At 57.6% G+C, this 27,152-nt stretch overlaps 3 protein-coding genes and 1 long non-coding RNA gene across 4 annotated transcripts in view; 2 read left to right on the top strand and 2 right to left on the bottom strand.

The window, feature by feature from the left end:
- Positions 1-27,152, bottom strand: part of TCEA2 (transcription elongation factor A2) — a 63,634-nt gene that overhangs the window by 27,002 nt on the left and 9,480 nt on the right. The gene's annotated exons all lie outside the window — the stretch shown is intronic.
- SOX18 (SRY-box transcription factor 18) lies at positions 1,331-5,542 on the top strand. Its single transcript, XM_061361490.1, has 2 exons — positions 1,331-1,994; positions 3,774-5,542. Exons 1-2 carry the CDS (start codon positions 1,580-1,582, stop codon positions 4,622-4,624), a joined length of 1,266 nt encoding a protein of 421 aa, XP_061217474.1. The 5' UTR covers positions 1,331-1,579; the 3' UTR covers positions 4,625-5,542.
- LOC133216625 (uncharacterized) lies at positions 13,594-26,159 on the bottom strand. Its single transcript, XR_009726679.1, has 3 exons — positions 25,951-26,159; positions 14,354-14,498; positions 13,594-13,954 (listed from the first exon to the last, which is right to left on the bottom strand). It is a non-coding gene; the product is annotated as an uncharacterized LOC133216625 (long non-coding RNA).
- LOC133216728 (ammonium transporter Rh type B-like) lies at positions 22,209-24,340 on the top strand. The gene has a single exon (XM_061361720.1). The coding sequence runs from the start codon at positions 22,506-22,508 to the stop codon at positions 23,868-23,870; it is 1,365 nt and encodes a 454-aa protein (XP_061217704.1). The 5' UTR covers positions 22,209-22,505; the 3' UTR covers positions 23,871-24,340.

The following is a 27,152-nucleotide window of genomic DNA, read 5'->3' as shown; positions in this document are numbered from 1 at the left end:
AGGAAGGTGAAGGGAACCCATCCCGAAGCCTCCGCCGCTCCCGGATAGCGCTTGAGGAACAAGCGAGACGAGGCTTTGGTATTTGTGTTTCTTTTTGCAAGGAAGGCCTTTGTTTTGCTCAGGGTTAACAGTGATCGGCTTCTCCAAATCACTTCCAGACACACAGAAACCATGGCATGCAATACCCCACCGCTGCAAGGAGGCTGCGAGCCGGGCGCTTGCGCAACCCCGTGCCCCAAGTCTTCCTAATGCTGAGGGTCACATTTTGGGCTCGGGGCTTGGGTATGTTCATAGCCCAGGGGGGCTTGGAGCAGATACCCAGGGCTGGGGCATCCTTCCCACATCAACCCGATGGCCTGGAGGGGGTGTCAGGGAGCCAGGGTGTTGTGTGAGCACAGCTCTGCTTGCAAACGGGCCCTGCAGGGATCATAACTCCTCAGTGCCAAGAGCAGGAAGGATCTTCAGACCACCGAGCCTGATGCTTGGCACTGGTGCCTTCCTGATGGCAGCGTGCCGTAGGGATGCTGCTGTGCCATGGGGATGCAGCCGTGGCACGATAACCCGCCTGCCGATGGCAGCATGCCGTAGGGATGCTGCAATGCCGCAGGGATGCTGCAATGCCACAGGGATGCTGCTGTGCCCTACAACTTGTGTGGCAATGGCATGGCCATGTCAGCCCCAGCAGCACAGCTCAGGTTTTAGCGCTATCACCCCCAATTCCCCAAGTCCTTCAGCTGACAGGCTGGAAATACATGTCTTTCCATACAAACAGTGCTCAAAAGGAGCAGTTTCTCCCCATCCCGGCACTGGAATTCCCACCAGAAAATGCCAGGGGAAGAGCGTTTGCCCCTGCTTCACCCCAGGGCTGCTCCCGACCCCGGGCAGGGAATGCCGGCCAAAACACACACACACACGAGATAAAGCTTAAGGGAACTCAGCTCCGAGCCCCCAGCATCCCTGTCCGCTTGCAAACAGCCCGGCAGGCGAATCCAAACTCTTCCCTGCCTCGGCTCCGGGGGTCGCAGCCAGCCGGGAAAGAAGGGAAAGGAGAGAAAGGAAAGAAGGCAGAGAGAGAACACGAGCAGCCCTCGTCTTGGGAGGAAGGGAGAAGGGCAGGAGCGTCCACACCGGTCCCAGCCCGGCCCTCCCCGGGTGGCTCTTCCTGCTGGTGCCTGGGGACGCCCCCCTTCCTCCTCCTCCTCCCCCTCATCTCCTCCTCCTCCTCCTCCTCTCCCTCTCGTCCTCCTCCTCCTCCTCCTCCCCTCCTCGCCGCTGATTGGTCCAGCCCTGCTATATTTTGCCCCTTCCAGCCCAACATCATCCCAAAAGTTTTTTTTTTTTGGGGGGGAAAAAAGGGGGGAAAAGAAAAATAATAAAAATAAAAGAGGAAAACCAAAAAACCCCCAAGAAAAGAAACCAAAACAAAGCGAGCGAGCGCAGGCTTCCCCTCGGAGCGCAGGCGAGGGCGGCGAGCGGAGGGGCTGCTGCGCGGCGGCTGCTGGACCCGGTGGGACGCGGCGGGACCCGGTTCTTTCTCCGGCACCCGGTCGGGTCGGACACAAAGTGCTGTCCAGCTGGAATGAATATATCTGAGTCTAACTACTGCCGAGAGGAGATATCGCAACCCCGGGGCGACTGTTCATGGGTCACCGCCGCCGTGCCGGCCGCTGAGCCCGGGCTCGCCTTCCCTCGCCCCCCGGGAGCCGCGTCCCCCGCCAGCCGCACGCCCAGCCCCGAGCCCGGCTTCGCCTTCGGCTCCGGCCCCGGCGGCGCGGCCCCCGGTGCGGCCCCCGGCGCGGCCCCGAGCCGCTCGCCCAGCCCCGAGCCGGGCTATGGATACAGCCCCCCGGCGGGCCGCGCCGAGGGCAAGGCCGGAGAGGACTCCCGCATCCGCCGGCCCATGAACGCCTTCATGGTCTGGGCGAAGGATGAGCGCAAGCGGCTGGCGCAGCAGAACCCCGACCTGCACAACGCCGTGCTCAGCAAGATGCTGGGTGAGCGGGGAGGGCTGCGGGAGGAGGGCAGGGGTGTGGGGTGAGGGGGGTGTGGAGTTAGGGATGCGGGGATGCGAAGGGACGAGGCTGGGAGCGGAAGGTTGCGGGATGCGGGGGTACGGAAGCAGGGATGCGGGGATATGGGATTGGGGATGCGGGGTAAGGGTCTGGAGATGTGGGCTGCAAGAGTAGAGAGGTGGGATGCAGAGCTAGGGATGTGGGGATATGGGGTTGGGGATGCCAGCGACAAGAGTAGTGCTGCAGGATATGGGGGTATTGAGCTAAGGACAATGGGATGTGAAGTTACGGGACTGGGGTTGCAGGCTGCAAGAGTATGCAGGATATGGGGGTACAGAGCTAGGGATGCAGGGTTATAGGGATGGGAATGTGGGCTGCAAGAGTACAGGGCTCTGGGATGCAGAGGTATGGAGCTGAGGAGGCAGGAATGTGGGGGTACAGGGCTGGGAATGAAGGGATAGGTGGTTGTGGGACTGCAAATGTTGGCTGCAGCGATCCAGGGCAGCAGGATGCAGGGATATAGGGCTTCAGATGTGGGCTACAGGGGTATGGGGCAGTGGAATGCAGAGTTACAGGGCTGGGGATATACACTGCAGAGTTACAGGATGCTGGGATTCAGGGATACGGAGTTGGGGATGTGAGTTGCAGGGGTACAGGATGTTGGGATGCGGGGATAGAGGGCTGTGAGCACAGGAGGAAGGAGTACAGGGCATTGGGATGTACACTGCAAGGGTACAGGGCTGCGGGATGCAGGCTGAGAGGATTTGAGGCAGCGGGGCACAGGATACAAGGATATGGGGCTGCGCCTGCTGGGGTGCAAGGGTACAGGATTGCGGGATGCAGGCTGCAAGGATACGGGGCTACAGGATGCAGGATGTGAGGATACAGGGGTGCAGAGGCTGGGTCACAAGGATGGGGTGCTGCGGGGTGTGCAGATCGAGTGCCGTGAGATACAGGGCTGTGGGCTGCAAAGTTAGAGAGCTGCGGGATGTGAGCTGTAGGGATACGGGATGAAGGGAGGCATGGATGCAGGGATGTGGGATATAAGGGTTCGGGGCTTTGAAATCGAGGATTGTAGAGTGCAGTGCTACAGGGCTGTGGGATATGGTGTTAGAGGACATGGGAATATGAGGCTGTGAGGATACAGAGCTGCCTGTATGCAAAACACAGTGAAACAGGGCTGCGAGATGCAGAATACAGGGCTGTGGGGTACACAGCTGTGAGGATGCAGGATATGGGAATACAAGGCTGCAGGATGCGGGATACACAACTGTAGGATGCGGGATGTGGGAACACGGGAAGCAGGATATGGGTAGACGGAGTTGCAGGATGCGGGACTACGGGAAGCAGGATACGGCAGCAGGATGCAGAGACACAGGGCTGCAGGGATTCAGGATACGGGACTGCGGGGTTTGGGAATGGGCGATTGCGGCTGCAGAGGTGCGGGGCTGTGGATGAGGGATGCAGGGAATCAGGCACATCAGGGACCAGGCTGTGCTGAGGGGCAGCAGGATGCAGGATCCCCAGCCCTGGCTTTGAACCCCCATTCTGCTCTGCTGCAGTGCTGAGCCTGACATGGGGACATGGGGACAGTCCTGTTGGGTTCCCATTCCTTGTGCCAGCACCAGGACCCCATTGAGGTGTTGCATTGCCCAAGGGAGCCCTTCCCACCCCAATGTCTCCATGTGCCCTGATGCCCATGCCCCGACCAGCAGCGGGTGGCCGAGCTGACGTGACGAGAGCTTTGCTTTCCCCTTCCAGGCCAGTCATGGAAAGCGCTGAGCGCCAGCGACAAGCGTCCCTTCGTGGAAGAGGCCGAGCGGCTGCGCATCCAGCACCTCCAGGATCACCCCAACTACAAGTACCGCCCAAGGAGAAAGAAGCAAGCCAAGAAAATCAAGAGGATGGAACCCAATATCCTCCTGCATAACCTTTCCCAGCCTTGCAGTGACAACTTCAGCATGAGTCACCACGGTGGCAGCCAGCCGGGCCACCCCCAGCCTCCCCCACTTAACCACTTCAGAGAACTCCACTCCATGGGGTCGGATATTGAAAACTATGGCTTGCCAACTCCTGAGATGTCTCCCTTGGATGTCTTGGAACAGACCGAGCCGGCGTTTTTCCCTCCGCACATGCAGGATGACTGCAACATGATGCCCTTTCGCGGCTACCACCACCATCACCAGATGGAGTTTCCCCAGGAGAAGTGCATGGGGCGGGACGTGGCGGTGCCCTACGCGCAGACCCCTTCGCACTTGGCCGACGCCATGAGGACTCCCCATCCTTCCAGCATATACTACAACCAGATGTGCTCGGGAACTCAGAACGGGCTTTCTGCCCACCTGGGCCAGCTCTCACCCCCTCCTGAAGCCCATCACATGGAGAGCGTGGATCACTTGAACCAAACCGAGCTGTGGACAGACGTTGACCGCAATGAGTTTGACCAGTATTTGAACATGAGCAGGACTCGTCCCGAAGCCTCGGGACTCCCTTACCATGTCTCCCTGTCCAAAGTGACTCCTAGAAGCATCTCCTGCGAGGAGAGCAGCTTGATATCTGCCTTGTCCGATGCCAGCAGCGCTGTCTACTATAGCCCATGCATCACCGGTTAGGTTGGCCCCACCACCCGATGCTCGCAATGGAGAGGCCCGACTCTCCTCTAGAAACAAAAAGCCATCCTCCTTTAACCACGAGCTCCATCATATTTAGAGTATCTCATTAAATGCATCGCTTTCTTTTTGGTTCTTTTCCTTCTCTTTTAAATTTTATTCCTATTTTTTATGGGTTTTTTTAAGACAAAACTCCATGCTGAACTCACTGATATACCATATAACTATATAACACAGATAGACGCCTTTCCCAAGCACTCGCCTGCCTTCCCGCATCCCGCTCCAGCCCTCGGCAGGGCGTACCTGTAGCTCCTACCAGCTCCAAGGGGCATTTTTAAGCCAATTCCAATGAATCCTGCCTGAAACAACCACCACCAGCATGAGCCGAAGCGATCTGCTCCCGATATTTAACCCAAGGGCAGGAAAACTTGTGGAGGGAGGGGAAAACCATCACTTTTAGGAAGACTTTGCTGGGGCCATTAAAGGGTCGGCGCCCGTTAGGGGTGGGCTTTAGGACAGTTTTTACTGTATTCTCAGCAATATATTTTAATTGGGCAACAAAAGTATATTTTTACTAAGCATTTTTATATATAAAATGGTATTTAATGTCTTTTGGGGTGTCGGGGTTGGTTTTTTATTAGACTTTTTCAAAAGAAATCAAGGGATATCCATGAGATCTAAAGCATTTATGTAGCAAAGCTGGATTTAAAAAGGGGAAAAAACGAAAGGGGAAAAGGGGGAAAAAGGGGGAGAAAGAAAAAAAAAAGGAGATATTTTGTGGAAAAGGGAATATCAATGTAAATATTGTGGAACAATCGACTGGAATTTTTGTACAAAAGGGAACTACGACTGCAAACACTTTTTCTTGTATGGAGAGCAAACTGTTTTATACTGGTTAATTATTAAAACATCTTCATCTAATTGCTCCCATCTTGTGTGCTTGTTGTGTGAACACATATTTTCCGCAAATCCATGTTGTCCCAACCGGTTCCAGATTGCTGTATCCGTTGATTAATGCTCTGACAACCTGGCAAATGGATTAATCTCCAGGCTGCCGCCTGCCCGCTCCGGCAGCCGCCTTGGCCTTGGGGAGCACGGCTCTGCTCGGCTCCGGAGCGCCGGCAGCGGGATGGGGTGATGCTGATGGTCCCGTCCCGTCCCCCCCCCTCTTTCCTTGGAGATGTGCTCTGCAGGAAAAGCTGCTGTTCCCACATCGAAACACAATAAAACATGCGATATCCGCCTCGGAAAACGGCCTCGGTGTGGTTCTTTTGCCAAGCTGGCAGCGCGGGGTCCCCATGGCTCATCCCAGTATCCCATTGCCCTGGGTTTGGCACTTAAACCAGTGCTGAAACACCCCCAAAACTGAGGCGGGCTCCTCCAACACCTTCACTCCTATTCCTAGCAGCTGCAATAAAACCCATTGTGCCGGAGCCCTTCCAACCTCACTCAGTGGCTGCTTCCACGGGTCTTGCCAAGAGGTCACCGTGCCCTGTTGGACTCAGCTTGGAGCCACCGGCGCTTTGTCCCATTCCCATGAATCATTTTATGATGCACGGCTATGTTTCTGTCCCATTTGCAGAGGAGCAATGACAATCTGTTGCATAAAAGCCTGGTGGCATCCGTTCCTTGAACGCTGAGTGATTTAAACCAGGCTGATATCACCAAAAAAGGCTGTTTAACAACTCCCCCCCCCCATCAAATTGAATAGAAGAAGAGGGTTTTTTGCTGTTGTTGTTGGCAAAGAATTGCCTTTTAGGGGAAATGGATATTTAACAAATGACATTAATTTTCAAGCTTCTCCTAAATTAAATTCACATTAGTGTTAACACGACTAAATCCTGACTCACTTCTTTTTGGGGGGGGTGTTGTTGTTTCATGTGAAGCACCAATAACCGGGACCAACTCCGGGGGCTGGCGGCGCGTTCCCATTAAACGCCAGAAAGGCGCTTCATTGTCTTTCCATATACAGTATGTAAAAAGGGGGAATACATGGAAAAATGACCTCACTACCTACACGGGAGGGCTGGCGGGCGCCCGGCGGGTGCCAGAACCCCGCGCTGCAGCAAACAAACACAACACCAAATGAGAAGCATCCTGTGCCGCCGCCGATGACTATGAAAGGAAGCAGCCGTCTATAGGCTCCATCCCCGTAGCGGCCTGGGAGGAAGGAGATTGGGGACAAGAAAGCTCTGACTTGTTTTCCAGCTTCATCCCCCCCCCTCTCCATCATCAGCTTCCAGGTACCTTCCCGAGGAGGATGCGATCACTTCCTGCTGTTCAAAGGAGCGATGCACTCGCCCAGCTGCCCTGCCGTGCTGGGGATCACATCACAGAGGAAACGTTAGGTCATTTTTCTGCCTTAGAAATTCCCTTCTTTCCCCATGGCTCCGGCTGTGCCAGCTCGCCTCTGATCTCAGAGCACGGCTAGAAATCCTTGGGGTGCCTTTTTGGCTGTGGTTCCTCGCTCTGGTACAGTGTGTCCTGAGTTTGGGTGCTTGACGGCGCCAGCAGCATGGTTGGGAATGAGCAGGAGCTTTCCCAAAGTACTTAAGCTGCAAGCTTGGAATCTAACCTTGCCATGGGGATGCGAGGGGATCAGGGGCCTCTTCATTATGAAGGTGCTGGCCCAGGGTGCCCAGAGAAGCTGTGGCTGCCCCATCCCTGGCAGTGCTCAAGGCCAGGTTGGACACAGGGGCTTGGAGCAAGCTGCTCCAGTGGAAGGGGTCCCTGCCCTTGGGACAATGAGCTTTAAGACCCTTCCAACCCAAACCATTCCATGATTCTATGATGCTTCCATGGAGCTAGGTCTGGCACCAGACTGAAGACTGGTGATGGATGCTCGCTCCCATCCATAAGCACACCAGGGATGCATCAGATTGAAACCACTGCTGCTGAGTCACTGTGAAAGCACTGAGCAGTGCTGGGTCCTGCTGTGCCCATCCATCCACAGGTCACCAAGACCCAGCAGCAGATTTGGGTCTGTATCACTCCAACATCTCACGGCTCTGCTACCAAAGCCTTGGCTTGCATCTACACAAAAGCAGGCAGGGCCCTGCCAACCCTCCTGCCTAACCCAGCCCTGGGTGTTTTCATTAATAATAAAGCCTAATTGCGACTGAGGCTGCGAACAATGTGTGGCTGCCCCGTCTCACTGGCCAGCCCTACCCCAGGTCACGGGGAATGAGAAAGAAGGGAAAGGAGAGAGGAAGAAAACAGGAGCATGGGTTTGGGTCAGATAACAGCAGGCAGAAGGACCTGTGCCAGGCCCGGGACACGCCGCCTCCTCCCTTTGCTCGGTGTTGCACTGGGCCTTTTTCAGCCTTTTTCACCTAAAATTGCTGTTTCGACACCAAATTTGCTGTCAAGGGTACCAATCCAGGGCTGTTCCTCTGGGATGGCAGTGTGTGTGAGTGGCACTGGGTTTGGGCAGGCACCTTCCCATGGCATCAGAGATGCTCCATCACGTTTTATCCATGGCCAGAGCAGGATTTAGCCCTCTCCAAAGCCAAGCTTGGACTGGGTGGTTGACCCAGCTCCATCAGGCAGGCAGAGAGCAGGGCAGAGCATGGAAGGGTGCTGAGTCCTTGACGAGCTTTAACCACAGCACTCATTAGCTGGGTTTGGTTTGATGCTAATTGCTCACCTCCCAGTTTCCCTTAACTTTGGCTATTCTGTGGTTTTGCTCAGCCCGAGGTCACTTAATCCAAACCACAGGTCAGGAAAGCCACTGGGGATGGGATGCAACAAGCAGCCCCAGCCATGCCCATGGGAGCTCCGCAACCCCTGTGCCCATTGGGATACATCCTGCTCTGCTCAGGCACTGGGACCAGGCACAGCCGGGAAGCCCTGAGCTCCAGGAGCACTTCTGTGCTCCCAACATCACCTCCTTCCCCTGCCTCCATCCCCTGTGGCTGCGCTGGGGCCAGGAAACCATCCGCCAGCGGTGGCTCAGGTGTGACGTGGGGCTGGAAATGGACGGGCTGGAATAGTTTGGGGATGATTTCACTGCCGTTATGGCTCAGGCCGGGGCTGTTACTGCACAGCCCCTTCCGATTTTTATGACTTAATCTCTCCAAAGCTCCAGGCCTGATGGTTTTGGACCGGGGAGGAGGAGCGAGGGGCTTTTAGCAGGTCGTTATGGCAGAAATATGGAGAAGGGATTTGACAGGTATATGTAGACCCTGACAGGCCCATCCTGCCGCTTCCCCGGGTGGCTGTGGGGCAGGGAGAGGGGGAGATGCTGACCTGGGAAGGTCCATCTGCTCCGTGTTCCCTGGGGATGTGGGGCTGTGCATCCCTCAGGGGCTCCCTGCTCCACACACTGGGGCTGCTTCTGCAGAGGTCCCCACATGCATGAGTGACGCTGATGCCGGGTACACCAAGGAGAGGGTTGGGTGGCATGAAGAGTGTGTGTGTGTGCATCCATGTGTGTGCATCCCAATGTGTCCATGTGCAAACGTGTTTGAGTGCACGCCTTTGTGTGTATCCATGTGTGTGCATCTGTGTGTGTATACGTACCATTGTGTGCATCCATGTGTGCATGCACTGGTCTGCGTGCTTGCACATCCCTAGGTACCAATGTGCATGCATCTGAGTGTGTGTGTGTGCATCCATGTGTGTGCATCCCAATGTGTCCATGTGCAAACGCGCTTGAGTGCATGCCTTTGTGTGTATCCACATGTGCACATCTGTGTGTGTGCATGTATCATTGTGTGCGTGCATTGGTGTGCATGCTTGCACATCCCTGGGTACCAATGTGCATGCATCTGAGTGTGCCTTGTGCATCTATGTGTATCCATGTACATGCACATAAGTGTATACACGTGTGCATGTGCATCAATGTGTGTGTGTGTGCATCTGTGTGTGCATCTCCATGCATACATGCCTGCATCCATGTCCGTGTGCATCTCTGCATGCATGTGTGTGTGCACATCTGTGCGCATGCACACGTGTGTGTATCACCCGCGCACGTGTGTGTTCTGCTGGAGGTTCACTGCTCAGGTTTATAGACGTTCTGGGGGTTTTATGGCATTATGGAGTGCTCGATGACATCACCCCCATATTAAAACAGCATGTGCCAGCCGGCGATACGCCGCTCCGAGGCTCTGGGGCAGCCGGAGCCGTCCTGTCCCGGAGCACACCGGAGCGATGGGAATGCCGACATGCGCCCATGGACACGCAGCCCCGATGAAGTCATCCCAGCTGGGATCTGGAGATGTTAAGGGGGAATCTGAGCCTCTCGATCCATGTATTTTGGGTGCTCACCGCCACATGTCCCTGCGGTGGGGAGCTTGGTGGGAACGGGGCGATGCTGCCGGTGCTGGTTCCCCACCAGGCAGCTGCTCTGGAGCTGGCGATGGGATTATTTTTCCCCTCGTCTTCCACCACAAAAGGATTTATCAAAACCAAACCTGTTTGTGGGAAACGGCTCCAAAACATTTCCTGACTCGAGAAAAAGAGCATTGGAAAAAAAAAAAAACAAAACCAAAAAAACTTTCCAGGTTTTTTTAGCTGGGAGGCAATCCGTTTGGAGATGTAACGGCATTACATGGCGCAGGGGTTAACCAAAGGGAAAAGGTTGAAATGTGAAAAGCGGTTCCCAACGTTCCCAGCACAACCTTTCCTTCCCGAGCAGCGGAAAACTTCCCAAACCTTCCCCAACTTTCTTTATTGCAGCCCAGTTTGGGAAAGGAAATGTCTGAAAATCCCAGTGCTCCTCACAGGACAGGAAAGGCTCCATTTCCTCGGTGGCCGTGCCCCAAGCAGCCAGCCGGGTGGCAGAGGAGCGCGAGGTGATGATGGATGCTCTCCTCAGCTCTGCTCCGGAGCAGTTTCCCAGCCGCGGGCAGGAATGCCGAGCACTGCTCCAGCACTGCTGCAGGCAGAGGAGGGTAAAGCCCTGCTGCGACCTTGGGCTGTGGTATCGTAAATAACACAGGTTTGGGGACAGGGAGAGAACATGAGCCAGTGAAGAATCCCTGATGTGCCCTGGGAAGGATGCACAGCCTGGAACTCCTTTATCCTTACGGTGAAGTTCAGCCTCTCCATCACCGGTGGAGATCCAGCTGTGCTCCCCCAGCTCCCGGCATCACCTCCATCACGTTCCCCCCTCTGCCTTGTGGTCACCACCATCCCCTAGCCCCACATCATCCATCCTCTCACCCAGCACTGTGCTGGGTCCCCTTCAGGTCATAAGAGGCAGGTTTGGTTCTCATTGCATGGGTCATGGGGGAGTCTGGGGCTCTCAGCAGAGCTGAGCCCCACAGGCATCCATCAGAGCCACTTTGTGCTCCTCTTCTGAGCTCAGCCAGCAATGCTGTATGGTCAAAGTGTCATGGAAGGGTTGGGAGTGCTCTCCAGAGGTCACCAAACCCAACCCAGTTCAACACAACCAATATAACCAATACAACACAACCTACCCCAATACAACCAGCACAACGCAAAATAACCCTACCCAAGCCAGCACAACCCAGTATAACCCAACCCAAAATAAACCAACCCAACCGCAGTCAACCCCACCCATCCTAACCAACCCAATCCATCCTAACCGATCCAACCCCTCCTAACTGATCTCACCCAACACAACCCAACCAACCTACCCCATCCTAACCCAACACAACCCAACCAACTCAACGCAGCCTACGTAACCCAACCCACCCAACACAACCAACCTACCCCATCCTAACCCAACACAACCCAACCAACTCAACACAGCCTACATAACCCAACACAACCAAACTACCCCATCCTAACCCAACACAACCCAACCAACTCAATGCAGCCTACGTAACCCAACCCACCCAACACAACCAACCTACCCCAACCTAACCCAACACAACCAACTCAACGTAGCCTACGTAACCCAACCCACCCAACACAACCAACCTACCCCAACCTAACCCAACACAACTCAACCAACTCAACATAGCCTATGTCACCCAATCCAACCATCCTAACCCAACCTCTCCCGCAGAGCAAGTCTTCCCATCACCTCCCGCACAGCCCTTCTGGGACATTCCCAGTGGAAAGCTCTCCCTCCTCCTGCACTCAGCAGCCCCAGGGGGGGTCGATCCCTGCAGGGAACTGAATCATGTCCCCCCCACCAGCGCGGGAGCGTCACAGACTGTCTGAGGCTCGTCAGGAGAGTCAGGCCAGGCCGCGCGGGGCCGTTCTGGGAAGCCATCCAGCCATCCGCTGGAGCGAGGAGTCTGCCTAAAAATGACTCTGCTGGCTCCTCTCCACGCTCCGACCGTCCCCATATGGAACGAATGTACATTTTCCATCAATTGTTTGTATTTTTCATTTAAAGAAAGAAGGGGGAGAGAGGGAGAGAGAATGAAAAGAACAGGCAGCAAGCGAGCGGGGCTCACCATCCATGCGGAGCGCCGGTGACAGCAGATAGGCCCCATTGCAGAGAGGGAGAAACACTGGCCAGCGTTCAAGAGACTCAAACGTATGGTATGAAACAATAAATTTTAAGTGTGTTTTGACATATTTGGTGGTCTCTGCTTCACGCTTAATGAGCGTTGGTCCACGTTACGGGGGAACCGCACAGCTCGGGGTGGTTGGCAGGCTGTGCTGGAAGGGGTCGGTGGCCAGCGAGGCCGGAGGTAGGCGTTGAGGTGGTCCCAACATGTGTGTTTCCTAAGGGAATGGGGCACGGGGATGTGGCATGATGCGGGCACCACGGGGGATGAGCGGTGATGCCAACTCAGAGGAAGAAGCGTAAGGATGATGGAGTTGGGTTAAGCTTGGCTGGGGGGACACATGCAACACGATGGTGATGTCCTAAGGCAGCATCCCTCACACCGCAGGGCTTGGGCAACCTGTGCTTGTATCTCCAGCCCTCCTGCTGCTTGCTTTGCCTGCAGGAAGAACCCCGGGCTCCTCCATCCCCATCACCACAAAGGGAAAACCCAGGGGACCAGGAGAGGCGAGCGCAGCCCTCCCGCATCCCCCGCCTCTGTGCCAGGCTGCCCGGCTCCCCCCGTCTGACAGGGTTTGATCAGAAAGATGGACATGAAAGTGGAGCTTGGCTCTGGTTTCTCTCTCATTCAGAACATTCAAAAACTATTAACTGTGGTGGGGGTAAGGGAGCAGCTGGTTTCAATCTTGTGCTCTTCCAATTGTGTTGGGTTTTTTTTTTTCTCGCTGCTTTTCGCGAGCACTTTAAGTGACATGGTTACATGTATTTGATTAAAAAGCTGTAATTCAACGAGTGCATTTTCTTGTACTGTACAAAACGCCTTAAAGACACAGGGTTTATTTACGGTGGTCCCCCGGTTTTCCAGCTCTGCTGAAAGACAAGATGACAGGGAACGCGCGGAAGGGGGGACGCAGAGAGGCAGAGGGGGACATGCGATCCCACCCGGCTTTCCCAGCACAGGGATCACGACCAGATCCTTCCCTCTGCTGTAAGTCTCAGCCTGCTGCCACCAGCCTGGTCCTTGGGTCCCATCCCACATTCATGGAGCTGCTTTTTGGTGTCCCTGAGGTCGGGGCTCAGCTCACAGGGGCTGGCAAAGAGGGGCAGTGAGGAGGGGATGCCTGGTCCAAACTGGTCCCCGTCTCACCAGCAGCAAGATGCTGCAGGACCTGGCGCGGAGGGGGGAAGATTTTTCCATCCGTGCCCATGCAGGGATGCTGCCAGCACAGAGGAGACCGTCCCAAGACAGCAGCTCCTTTTCCTAAGGAGGAAAAAGACTTTATGAGATCCCAGCAAGGAGCCATGGCCCGATGCTGCCGAGAGCCCTGGATCATCTCCCATTAACCCCAACATCCCCATGGCATGGACACCGACTGGATCCACGCTCACCTGCATCCTCTGCTTCCAAAGTGATGTGTTTCACCCCAAAAAGCAGGCGTGAAGCTGCAGGGGAGGTAAAAAGAGCCGGTGGGCTGCTCTGCATCCTGTTGAGCACCACAATAACTCCATGGCCCCACTCTGCGGGGCTGCAGCACGGATGTGCATGTACGTGTGTGTGACACTATCCCCACTGCAGAAAGCAGCTTCACCTTCACCTCTAACACCCAGATTTGCTCACAGGTATTATAAATCAGCGCAGTGGTACTTGCACCTCACCTGCCCCAAAGCCCCCAATGTGCAGGGACACGGACCGCAACCCCAGCATCACCCAGAGCCACCCCCATCCCTGCTTCCAGGCCATGGGCCGTGCTGATCCATGCCTTTTCCCTGGCTCGCTGCTGCCCAGGGATCACCTGCAGTTCACTTGATTTATGAACGGAGAATTTTCCGAGCTCCGTTTCCTTTTCATTGTTGTTTCAGTTGCTGCGCTCGCTTCCGCCCGCCTTTGAATAACTCCTGCCACGCTGCGAGCGGTGAGAAAGGCAGAGAGTAAACACTCACACTCAGCCCAGGAGCCGGGGGGCAGCGGCCTTCTCCCCTCCCCAGAACCAGGCAGGGATGCAGGGATGCCAACCGGTCCATCCCACCTGAGCCCAGAGGATGCTGGGCTCAGAGCGAGCAAAGACCCAGCGCAAACCCCTCTTTTCCCACTGCTGTGGTTTGGGATGGGGGAGCAGCATCGCAGCTCCCTGCTCCTGGGAGGTGGCAGGCCCTTGGGGATGCTGCTCTCCCACGCTGCGCCTTGGGGAGGAGTTGTGGTGGATGGTTTGATGGAGGGACCCTAAGAAGTGGCTCTGTGGGGAGGTTCATCTCCCCATGAGAGCAGGGTCCCCACCACACAGGGCTTTGCTGAGCAGTGGTACCCGGTTTCATCCCCATTCTCATGGCGGGGTGATGGCAAAGTGGAAGGTGGGGGGGCTCCTCCAGCTGGTATCACCCACGGCAGCACAGGGAGGATGCTCTGAGGGGTGTGGGGGGGAGCTGGTGTTGTTGATTTACAGCAAAACCCTTCAGGAAAAAGAAACAACAAAAGGAAATGAAAGAAACCCCATCCGCAATCTCAGCTCAGCCATACCCGCATCCCCACCGCTGCCACCTGCCAGCCCCGCTGCCCTGTCCCCTTCCTCCCAACCCTATTCCAAACCATTGAGGACCCCCCCTTGCCCCAAGGCAGGGAGGTGGGCAGCTGCCCATCCCTGCCTGCACCCATTGTCCTGCCCTTCCTCCCCGCAGCCCCCCACCGCCGCCCCCGGGGGGGGGGGAACAGGAAGCTGTCCCCATCGCGCTGGTGCGGAAATGAGACAAGCGGGCTGGAGCGGCGGCGGGGACGGCGGGAGGAAGCGGACGGGATATTTGGAACCGACGGCGAATTCTTGGGCTTATCTCTGCTCCGCAGAGAGCCAGGAGGCCTTACAAAACAGAGCCCAGCTGGAGCGAGGCCCGCGGCCGGGGACGCGGCCCCATCCCTGCCCGGCACCACTGGTACCCTGCTCGGCAGTGGGATGCTGGTGGCAGGGAGGGGGACATGCGCCCGGTGTGATGGGTGGCACTTTGTGTCCCGTTTGGTGGTTGTGGAAAGGACTTGATGCTTTGGGGATGGGGGTGGGAAGCACTCGGGTTGAGTGGTCCCCATGTTGCATGTTTAGTGAGGATTTGGGAATTAGGACATCCTCCAGGATCCCTATGTTGTTTCATAGGTTGGTTCCCTTGCCCATGGGGAGTCATTCCCCATCCTGCCCGTGGTCTGTATTGGGATACTTTGAGCCCATCACCTCCCCTTCCTATCCCGCAGGTACCGGGCACAGAGCTGGGATGCAGGATGCTGCTCCCCTGCCTGCCCTGCCTTCCCCGCCTGCCCACAAAGGGTTGTTTCATAGGTTGGTTCCCTTGCCCATGGGGAATCATTGCCCATCCTGCCCATGGTCTGTATTGGGATACTTTGAGCCCATCACCTCCCCTTCCTATCCCGCAGGTACCGGGCACAGAGCTGGGATGCAGGATGCTGCTCCCCTGCCTTCCCCGCCTGCCCACGAAGGGTTACGGGCAGCCCAGCGTGTTCTGAATTCACCCTTCCAGCTGCTGCTCAACTTCTCCTTGGGTTTAATTATCTTCCCTAACAATGCCGTGTTACTTTATATTCAGAGCACTGGGCCTTGGCTGGGGAATAGAAAGCGGGTCTGTGCTGGGAGCACCCGACCCAAGGGCGAAGGTTCCTGCAGCGCTTCCTAACAGCAGGCAGCTGCCCGCTGCAGGCAGGGGAGCGGAGCAGGAATAGCGGCATCATCCCAAGGGAGCTGGGGCTGCCGCCAGCACCAAGGGCTTTGGTGGGGTCAGCCCCTCGTTTGTTGGCTGGTTGTGATAATTAAGCAGGAGTCCTGCAGCAAAGGCAGCCAGAACACCCCGGGGTCAGCGCTAGGAGTGGCTTGAGATGGGCATTGCCTTCATGGAATGTCCCCACATATGGCAGGGACCCCATGGCCAAGGGCACCCAACAAGGAGGCACCTTTGGAGCCGGATAGTGCTGATGATATGGGTGATGCCTACAGCCAGGACCCACCAGGAGGGCTTCTGCAGCCAACGGAGCTGAACTTGGTGGCTGAAGGGGGGGGCCCAGGGTGTGATGGGTCACCCTGGCAGAGGCTGAGACTCCTCCTCTGCGGGGAGGAGGACAAAGGATGGAAGCGGCTGCCCCGTTGCAACACATCCCCGGCGAGCACAATGGAAATGCCATCCTCCGTCTTGTGAAACAGGAACCTCATATGATCTCGCTGAAGGCTGGGGACGCTCTTGTAGGTCTGAGTGTGACGCTCCCTGCGCTCATTCCTCCACCCGTGGGGACACCCCCAGTGCATCCCTGACATAGAGAACACCCATGTCCGTGACCATGGATCCAGTGCGCAGCTCATGGCACACCGGACACACCAGCAGGAGGAAGATGATGCTCTGCAACCCACCCCAGAGCCAAAATACCCCTGGCTGCCCAACAAAACACCATCCAATGGAGGCACCCACAGCCCCATCGAGCATCCTTCTTCCACCCCTCCATCCCCACTCAAGGACTCCTAAATAACCTCCATTCTCCCTTTATGCTCTTGACCCCAGGTTTAATTAGACCCCCTTTTCCTGCCTATATGAGAAATCACTTCCCCAAGCAGGTGGCTGCAGTGCTGCGGGGGCTGTTGTCGTCGTTGTCCTCAGGGCAGGGGGAAAGGTGGTAAATGGGGGGAAGAGTTTGTTGTTTGTTTTGCTATTTACAAAGCGCAGCTTTTTCCTGGTGCCGGGCATCGGAAGAGGGGCAGGATGTGACCTGCATCCATCTCCTCCTCATACACACAATGCAGCCGCGAGCGCTGCCGGCATTGTCCCCACTGCAGCCAACGGGCACCTCCCGCGCCGTCCTGCCGGCACCCGGCACCGCTGCCCCCCAGCTGGGCCCCACAGGCACTGGGGGGAATAAAGGCAATACATATATATATATATATACATGAAACATAATAATAGCAGGGATCCCGGTTTCCTCTCTGGAAAACAAGCAGCAGCGCTGGGAGCAGCGTGGGAAGGAGGCAGCAGGGTCCTGGTGCGTCCCATGGGAGCCTTCCCGTCTGTAGGGGCTGATCAGGGCATGCTGCTCCCCTCCTTCACCCTATGCATGGGGCAAATGAGCCCTTTTCACCCCCTGCATGGGGCAAACGAACCCTTTTCACGCTGTACATAGGGCAAATACGCCTTTGGCCCCAGCTGGCTGCAGCCTGGATGAGGAGGGGATGCAAACCACAGCTGAGGTTTTGGGAAGCCCACCCAAACACCAACAGGGACTCACAGAGTGAGCGCTGCTCCCCATCCCCATAACCTCTGCATCTGCATCCGCATCCCCTCCCCATCCCCATCCCGTAGGGCTCCTCCGGAGCATCCCGGTCCCCGCAGGGCTGCAGCAGCCGGCTGGGGCAGCCGTTTGCCGGCTCCGGCTGCCGGCGGAGCTGCGGTGGGCTGCTCGGCAGAGCTGGCACTGCCCGGCCTCCCCGCGCCCAGCGTGGGGCGGATGAAGACGCAATGAAGTGAAAGATCTGCTTTCTTTCACTCTCCTCCAGCAGCACGGCGCTGCTGCAGAGCGGGGACAGGCGCGCTCCGACCCCGGCTCCATCCCTTGTTGCAAGCGAGCATCCGTGGGGATAAAGCAGGGACAAACGGGATGTGACCCCCCCCTCCCCAGACCACTCGTGTGCTGAGCGCTGGTGGCATCGCTGCCCTGAAGGAAGAGGGGTTTGCTGCTGTGTTATACAGGAACAAGGAGTCTATCACCCAAGAGCATCTTCTATGCTGCTCAGCCAACGTGAGCCCCCATCACCATGGTGCAGTCGCAATGAGAGGGCACAGGGCTGGTGTGTCCCAGTGTCCTGCTCTAAGCCTGGCCCTGTGGCGATGAGACACGGTCACTTGTGGAGCAGAGGGTTGGGCCAGCACGGGCACGGCACAGCACCAGGGTTACCCTTACACAAATGCCACGCAGAGATGCCACCACCTTGGTACCATTCGGTCTCCATCATTTGAAACCAGGGCAGGGACATTATTAACCTATTCGTTAACTCAGCATCACCCCCATCTCAGGAGGCAATGGGACCCCATCCCATGACCACACATGAAAGCAGGTGCAGCCCCACCAGGGCACAGCACCCATCACCCCACTGCAGAGACCCCCCAATCACTTACAGGACCCCCACCCCACGGGGACCCCCCACCCCACGACCCCCATTAGCGTGCTCCACGGGCTGTGGGTGCTGCTGGGTGCGCACGCTGCTCGGCACAGTTGGTTATCGTTACGTTTGGCATCAGTCGCTTCCATTGGGCTCAATAGGGGAGGGAAGAGAGAAAAAGGAAAACTCAGCTCAGGGCGATTTAATAAGTTCAGCGTTACGAGCTGGGGAAAAGCTGTGGAACACACAAGTGGCAACGCAGGATTAATCTTTCCTTTAGTCTTGGGAATTATGTTTTCATTAATCCTAATTTTTCCAGATGTTTCACTCCTTATACCACGCTCTTCAAAGCCTCTGTGGCTGCAGATTTGAGCGGAGCCATGAGAACATTTTAGAGCGAAAGATTCAAAGCTTAAATTGCTTCCTTTTTTTTTCTGAATTTTTCTCTCTTTTTTTTTTTCTTGGGGGTTTTTGATTTTTTCTCCCCCCCCCCCCCCCCCGGTTTTGGGCTGTCAGGGAGTTCATGCGTGTGCGGTCCCAGCGCCTCCACATGTTGTGTTACACAATGTGCTAACAAGATGGAGAAGGCCACTCGGACCGCGTGATGCCGGGGTGACGTCTGTTCCCCTTTGTCGTGTGCATGTGTGTGTCCCCATCCGTCCGTCCCCCCCCCCATTCATCCTCAGTAGGACCCGGTTGGGAAAGGGGGGGGTCTGGCCCCCTGCCCACCTCCTAACAGGGCCGGAGCTGGACGGGAGCTTTTAAAGCGCTCGCGGTGCTCGCTTAGACGCCAGGAAGGGTTTATATGGGATCTACAGAGGGGATGGAGCAGGAGCCAGGCGTAGCTCTATGTGGAGCCTGGTTTTCCAGCAGGATCTGCAGGGAATGGGGAGATTTGGGGTGCTCCGGGCTCAGGAAAGCAGCTGGAGGGGGGGGGGTGATGGGGAGAAGAGGGATGCCAATCCCTCCCCATCGCACTGCTGGGATGCAGCCGGAGCTCCTGCTCTCTCCTGCTGGGGTACCAGCACATTACCATAGAGTGGAAGGCACCCATCCGCTCCGCTGCCGCCCCGGCATTCCCAACCCTCACACCCCTTCGGACTTCTCCATCCAACCCCATCCCATCCCAGCAGCAGGATCCGGCCACCGCCACCAGCCGGCTGTGCTGAGCATCCTCCTCCTCCTCCTCCTCGCCGGGAGCCCTGGTCTGACGCAGGAGGTCAGACAAGACGATCAGAACAATCCTGCCGGTCTCCAGCACCCGGGATTCAGATCCATGTACTTATATGGCCTGCAAAACGCGGCGGGAGCATGACCAACGTCTGGAAATCCAGATATGACTAGATCCCTTCATCAGTAATTTCTCGTACATGACTTTCTAGACCATAGGGATTTGTTAAGCTTGCAGGAGTGTTTTCTCACAGTGCCATGGACTGGCTGTTGCCAGCATATATTGGCTCGGATCTGTCGGATCCTGTTGCCTTATATGACCCTCGGTTAATTCAGCTTTTCTTTGTATCCAGCCCTCAGCAGGGAACTCCTCGAGCAGCCCCAGCGTGGATCAGGCTAAAATGGTTCCCCGAGTCCTCCTGCCATAAAACACAGTGAAAGGGGGACGTGGGGGGTGGAATTCCATGCTCCCCTCCCCGCCACCCCAGCCAGATGCTTCCTGCATCCCGGCTCCGAAAGAGAACTCTCTATGCCTGGATAATGCTATTGGAGGGATCCGGACCTCCCTCCCTGTACCAGGTTCTTGCTGTGAGGACCACGGCATCCCTGCGCCATGGGGTTAATCATTTGCTGTCCTTGGGGGTGCTCTGGGTCCGGGGGGGACTTTCACCTTCCCAGCGACCTCTTGAAACTTCACCCTTCTTTTATGGGTGCCATAAAGGTTGCTCTTTAATCTGCATCCCGGTGGTGTTTTCCCTCCCTCTCTGCAGTGGGGTGCTTGGTGCATCGCTGCTCTTTGCACCTGGTCTGGATTGGGATGCAAGGAGGCTAAACGGGATGGCCTTATTCCCTAAGGGAAGGGGATGTGGTACCCAACAGCTTGGCACAGGAGCGTGGTGGTGGTTAGTCCCAGTCTCCATGTGCTGATATGGTTCAGCCTCGTGGTGGATGCAGTAGAGCCAGGTGATGGATGCAGAAGGGATGCAGGAGGGATGCAAGAGGGATGCGAGGGGTTGCAGGTCAGGAGGGAGCCCCTCTGTTGGCTTCCACTCCTCTGGAGCCTGGATGGGCATCCCAAATCCCCATGTGCTGCCAGAGCAAGCTTTCCAGGTGGAAAAGGCACACGTGTCCAAGGACATCCTGCTGAGCCTGCAATTCCCTATCTCCTGCTGAAGGAGATAAGGAGTTGTGTCATCTCCGGGCATTGAGCCTGTAACCCTGCTCTGCTGCTTCCCTGTGCGTGCCCCAGCATCGTGCCTGCCAACCCCAACCTCCTGTGTCCCCACATCTCTGCCCCTTGCCAGAGGTCTCAGTCAGATCCAGGAGGGCTTTTACATCCCAAACCTCCCAGCTCGATGCTTGTCCTCCGCAGCAGCACTGGGATGCTCCAGCATCTTCCTCTTCCTTCTCCTCACAGGAGGCCGCTGGGCCATTGCCTTGAGATCTTCAAAGCTCTGCTTTGTAAACGATCTGTTCAAAGCTTTCTCTTTGAGCATCTGATTTAACCTCCCTTTAAAAGCCCCAAACCAAAGCAGGAAGGGGAGGGCTGAGCCACCGGGGGGATGCAGGCGGGGAGCGAGAACACAGCACCGAGTGCTCAGCACTGAGCACCCCAGTACCAGGCACACCGAGGGCAGCCTTGCCCTTGCTTTGCAGGCAGCTCCCTTGCTCAGCTGGGGTCAAAACGCTTCTCCCGGTCCTTTAGGAGCAGCCTGGCCCTTCCATTTCGGGAGCACTTCCTGCTCCAAGCATCACCATTGGGTTTTATGTGACCAGTCGTCAACCAAAGAGGTTTTAATGTGCTAGGGTGTCCCCTTGGAAACATCTTCATGGCAATGGGAGCATCCTGTCTACTCATCCCATCCCAACCCAGCCATGCTGGTGGCAATGGAAAAAGCCATACAGCACCATGGGGACCCCAGCCCCACGTTTCCTTGGGAGAGGGATCCCTGTGGGAGCATCCATTGCTGTGAGCATCACCATCCACGTGGCAGAGACATGCTATGGGCAGACCTAGAACTATAGAACCATACAATGGCTTGCGTTGGAAGGGACCTGGAAGATCATCCAGTCCCAACCCCAGCTCCCATCCCTCTAAACCCCGCACCGCTGGGTGCAACACAACCCTTCCTGAACCCCCCCTTTTACACAGCACCTCCTCCTCCTCTCCATTGCCCTCATTTCCAGCCTCTTGGGGTTGAAAACGGGCCCGGGGAGGGGTTGGCAGGGGAGCCTCGCACACATTATCCAACAATTGTTTCCCATTTTGCGCCCTCGCCTGCCTCATCCTCCCCTAACAATGACGAAGAGCGGCGCGGAGCCAGCGCCCGCGGCAGGGGTGTTGAGATCAGGGACAGCACAAAAATATCTCCTCTCTGGAACAAATATTTACCAACCCCTCTGCCTTTTGTTCTTGTGGTTCTCAGAGATGGCTTCTTCTTGTTCTTTTTTTTTTTTTTTTTCCCTAATTTCTTTTTTTCTTTTCTCTTTTTTTTTTTTTTTTTTTCCAGACATTTCACTGGCAGAAATGTCACCAAAGCAGCAACCCAGAAACTTGGGGGGAGCTGCTTGGCTGCTCTGCCCTTTGTTTTTCTCTTATGCTTGATTGTTAATGACTTTCCAGCCATTGAAGCCAATGCAAACCTGGGAGAAAGTGAGCTTTGGGGTCCTGAGACTGGAGCTCCCTAAGATCCAGGCAGCTGATGGGCAAAGCAAACGGGCATCATCCGGTAGAGTGGGGTGGTGGCAACACCAGAGCCGTTCCGGGTGGGATGTGGCAGAGCCAGATGGGGAGTTGGGGTTATCCAAGCTTCCAGCATCACTCTGGGGGTTTCAATGGTGTTTTATCCCTGTTGGGATGGGTTAAACGGGGTTCATGCCATGGTACCCGCATCCCTGGTCCTTCTCTGCTCCATGGCGGGTTTTTCTTGTTTCTCCTCAAAATCATCCGTGTTTTATGGCGGCCAAACGAGAGCACGTGGGTGATTTATGGGCGTTGTGTTTGAAGAAGGGAAGGGGGAAATCTCCTCTTCTGGCACATAAACTTCTATCTTTGGTTAAAAATTAACCGTGGCCATAAAACCCCTGGTGTCGGAGGGAGTGGAGCTCACCCTCAGAGTGCTGCCGGTCACTGTCCCCTCCTGTCCATCCCGGGATGGCCACGACACCATCCACAAGCCCCCGCCGCCTCCTGCCCCTCTCCCTGGGGCTCTTCCAGGCTGCTCTGCTCCTCTTCTTCATCCTCTTTGTCACCTACGATGAGCCCTCGGCGCAGGCAGAAGATGCCAGCTCGGTGGCCAACCATCTCTACAGCATCTTCCCCTTCTTCCAGGACATCCAGGTGATGCTGGTGGTGGGGCTGGGGCTCTTACTGACCTTCCTGCCCCGCTATGGGCTCAGTGTCCTCACCCACAACTTCCTCCTGCTCAACTTCTCCATGCAATGGGCGCTGCTGCTGCAGGGCTTGCTCCATCGCTTCCACCATGGCCAGGTCCACTTGGGCCTCCACAGCATCCTCACTGCAGAGTTCGCTGCTGTGACAGTGCTCATCTCCACGGGGGCCATACTGGGGAGGACCAGCCCCTGCCAGCTCCTCGCCATGGCCACGTGTGAAGTCCCCATCTACCTCACCAGCGAGTGGGCCATCGTCACCCATCTGCGTGTCTTGGATGTGGGGGGCACCATCACCATCCACGTCTTCTCCTGCTATTTTGGCCTTGGCGTGTCCAAGGCTCTGTTCAGGGCAGCACAGCAGCCGGTGCACCCCAAGCAGACCCCGACACCCCGCTCTGACCTCATGTCCCTGGTTGGGATGCTCATCCTCTGGGTTTTCTGGCCCAGCTTTGTGGCTGTTCTCTGCCAACCGGGGGATGCTCAGCACCGCGCCATCCTCAACACCCTGCTGGCCATGAGCGCCAGCGCCGTGACCACCGTGGTGGCCTCCAGCCTGATGGAGAGGGATGGGAAGCTCAGCCCTGGCCACCTACAGAACGGCAGCTTGGCCGGCGGGGTGGCCATTGGTGCGGTGGCTGACATGGCCTTGGGGAGCCTCTCAGCCATGATTTGCCTCCTTGGCTTCAGGTTCCTCACCCCTTTCCTGGTGAGGAAGCTCTCACTGCAGGACCAATGCGGCATCCACAACCTCCACGGCTTGCCCGGCATCCTTGGAGCCGCAGCCAGCGCCGTGGCCATCCTGGTGGTACCCGATGTCACCGCCGGGTACCACCTCTCCCCCATTGGAGGCAACGCCACCGAGGGGGTGGTGATGGGACAGTTTGGGGGCCGTGGGGCAGGGTGGCAGGCGCTGTGCCAGGCAATGGGGCTGGTGCTGGCTGTTGGTGGCTCGCTGCTCGCTGGGCTGCTCACCGGTGCCGCGCTCCGGGTGCCCTGCCTGGCCCTGCCACCGCAGCGGCTCTGCTTCGATGACTCGCTGTATTTTAAGGTCCAGGAGGGGCCTGAGAGCACGGGGATGGGCGGCACCAGTGAGGAAGGGGCTCTGGCAATGAAGGAGCAGGTTTAGGCACTGGGGTGTGTTTGCAGATGAGGGTTCGGCCCTTTCTGTCCCCATCGCTGGCAAGGAGCTGCAGGCAGGAGATGCTGCCTGCTCCCAGCCCCTGCCCAGCTTCCGAGGATGCTGGCAGACCCAGGACAGCACCATGGCACCAATCCCTCCTCCATCATCCTACCCTGTGGCTGTGAACCCCCTCCTCTGCCCTGGCTGCTCCCAGGATCCATCCATTCCACAAACAACACCCTCAGGGCGTCCCCATCCTGATGGACACTAATCTGGATGGCACCACTGCAGGGCACCAGCACTGGCTGCTTCTCTCTCCATGAGCAGCATCACCCATGGTGCCTGTCCCAAAACTCAGCTCCGGGATGGGGGCTCAGCATCCACTCCCTGCAGGGTGGAAATGCAGCAGTGGGGTGAGATGGAACAAGATGAACCGGCCCAGAGCAAGGGATTTTGCATGGATTTGAGAACCTTCACTGGGCATTCGGCTCTCCAGGGTATTTCCCCAAGGGATGCACCAGATTTTCACCACCACAGCAGCAAGCAGCAATGAGGATCCAGCCCCAGCACTGCGAGGACCCTCAGAGAGAGCCAGGAGGCACCCACACCCTGCAGCACCCTCATCCCACCCCAAAGCTGGGGCCGGGAAAGCTGTGCCAGCATCCCAGGGTGCTGCGAGGCCCCGAGGAAGAGCCGCAGCCCCATCCCATCCCATCCCATCCCATCCCATCCCTCCCCGGGCAGCGAGCCGCTTCCACCCCGCGGAGGACAAAGCCTGCGGTCCATCGCTGGCATGCGGCGAGCGCGGGGCCGCATCCTGCCCGCAGAGCAAGGCTGTGATTCACATCCCCCTCCATGAGTCACCGCTGCCCCTGCGCTGCCACGGATCCCGCTGCTGCAGAGACAATGCCAGGGACAACCAAACCCCCCCCCCCTCCAAGCGCTGGCCACAGGAGCAGGGGGCTCTCGGCATGGATGGGGGTCCCCAAAGCCAAGGCGATGGGGGCCGGGCTGGATGCGCTCTGCCCGGCACGGCCGCAGGAGGAGAGGGGGCGATGCTGGGGGATTCGCCCCCCCAATAATCACATCCAGGCCTGGCTTTGGGGAATTGTTAGAATAAAACATTGCCGAGCTCTGACAAAGCGCTCCTGCCCCAGCCCCAACAATGGGCCCCGCGGGCTGAGCAGCGGGGCCGGGGGCCACGGTGATGGGAGGCAGCGTGGTCCCAACACCCCCCAGCCTCTAATTCAGCCCCCCCGGCTTCTCACCCCCTTGGCGTGGATGCGTCCCTGTGTTGGGAAGCATCACGAGCATGGAGCAGGGTCCAGCCGGGCCCCTCGCCGCTGCCTGGCTCCTGCTGGGTGTCAAGAGCCATTGGAGCCAGTGCCCGCCCCGGGATGCTGCGATACCATCGGGGACAGGGATCGGGAGCATCCAGCCTCCGAGCGAGCCGGCGCTCCCGCTGAGCCCGGCATCCCGTCCCGCTGCTTCCCCCCATGCCGAGGCCTGCCGGCTCCAACGGCTCCCGTGGTGGCATTGAGGGCTGCAGCCACCCCATTGGGAAGCAGCCACGGGAAGGAACCGTGTGCAGGCCCCCGTGCGTGTGCAGGGACGTGTGTGCACACGTGTATCATAGAACGGTTCGGGTTGGAAGGGACCTCATCCAGCGCCAACATCCATGCACACACACATGAACACCCATACATATGAACCCATAGACACATATATAGTCACACATACACCCATGTACATAGACACACATGCCCGAGGCTTGCATCCCTCTTGCTGGCTCCGGAGCAGCATCCAGCATCCCCATCCCTTCCCAGCCTCCTGCCGAGCAGCCTGCGGCACCCAGCGGGAGAGCAGGCGATGGGGATGCGGGGAGGGAGAGCACCCGGAGCCGGGCCGGGGCTCATCCCTCCTCTGGGCTGGCACATCCTGGCGCGGGCACCCCGGCACGGCGCTGCTCAATCTGGTCTGCAGATGCCTCCAGCACCGGGACGTGCTGCGGGGTCAGCGCTGCCCCACTGCCCACAGAGGCTCAGGCAGCTGGTATCCCATAGCCGTGGGGGGGGGTAGGACCCACCTGGGGCACAGCACGGCTCCCAGCCGTCCCCATCCCATGGGATGCGCTGTCCTGCAGCTGGAGCCGGGCAGCGATGCTGCTGGGTGTGCCGCCCGCTGCTCTCCAAAGGATGGAGCAGTAAAACATTCAGCAGAGCCCCTAGCGTTTATCACACCATAAATCTGAGCTTTCAACAGCTTTACGATGCTGCAGGGAGATGCGAGAGAACAAAACGCTGCTCTGCTTCATCAGACACAGCCTCGCATGTGCCAGTGCCCCCAGCGCCGGGGCTGCCAGGGGACCAAGGACCAAAGCAGGGGGCTCATATGGGTAAGGACCCCCCCCCGCCCAGACATCATCCTGGGGGGCTGCTGGCACCCTGATAGAGTGATGGCTGTGGGATAATGATGGGGGGAAACGTGCCACCAGCACGGCCCCCCAGCGCACTGATTGCTGCTGCTGCCTCCGAGCTCAGCCCGGAGCCGGGTTGGGATGCAGGACACCGGTCCTGGTAGGGGGCCTCCATCCCCATCGCTGCCCCCATCAACCAACCCCGCCGTGATTGCAAAACAAGCAGCACGGGGAGGAAGCCGGGGCCGCCTGTGCTCAGCGCTCGGCTGCGTCTGGCCGGGGCCATCACCGCGGCACATGGGCGGCACAGGGATGAGGGCGCGGTGACCGCATCCCCACCCCATACATAGCATCCTCCCCTGCACTAACACACACGAACACACGTGTGTGCATGTCTATGTGTGTATATGTATGTGTGTAGCCTTCGCACCGTGCCCGAGCTCATCGCATCCCCATGGCCCTTAGGGGCTGGCACTGCCCTGTGAGGGGGGCCGGGGACCATGGCAGCAGCGGCTGCTGGAGCCACATGAGAGCGGCCCCCCCGGGGCAGGCGGCGCTGCCCTCGAAGGAAATGCGCTCACTCCATGTGCTGCACACTTGGGCTCGCTGCTATTTTTATTTGCCTTTTCAGGGCCCGTTTCCTTTTTCCGGCTGTTTTCGCCGTGATTCCACCAGCGCCGCGACCTCGCTTCCCCCCTCCCTCCCTCTTGCCTCTTCCTTCACTCTTTCCTTCCTTTCCATGCACTCATTCCTGCCGCAGATGCACCGGGATCCCTTTCCCCCTCCCCAGACCCGGTGTTAGCAGCAAGCTCACGGTGAGCGCGGCAATGCCTTGTCCCAGCACTCGGATGCTGAAGCAGCAACACCAGGCA

Source organism: Neopsephotus bourkii, unplaced genomic scaffold, assembly GCF_033783945.1.
Source record: "Neopsephotus bourkii isolate Nb327-2 ecotype Australia unplaced genomic scaffold, CSIRO-AGI_Nbou_v1 NB_1060, whole genome shotgun sequence".
Taxonomy (NCBI): Eukaryota; Metazoa; Chordata; class Aves; order Psittaciformes; family Psittacidae; genus Neopsephotus; species Neopsephotus bourkii.
This window is presented reverse-complemented; position numbering and strand designations above follow the sequence as displayed.

Excerpts from the sequence above, each read along its gene's own strand:
- SOX18 (XM_061361490.1), top strand. The coding sequence starts at position 1,580 with ATGAATATATCTGAGTCTAACTACTGCCGAGAGGAGATATCGCAACCC. Across the intron at positions 1,995-3,773 it reads CGTGCTCAGCAAGATGCTGG|GCCAGTCATGGAAAGCGCTG; the intron begins GTGAGCGGGGAG and ends TTCCCCTTCCAG.
- LOC133216728 (XM_061361720.1), top strand. The coding sequence starts at position 22,506 with ATGGCCACGACACCATCCACAAGCCCCCGCCGCCTCCTGCCCCTCTCC.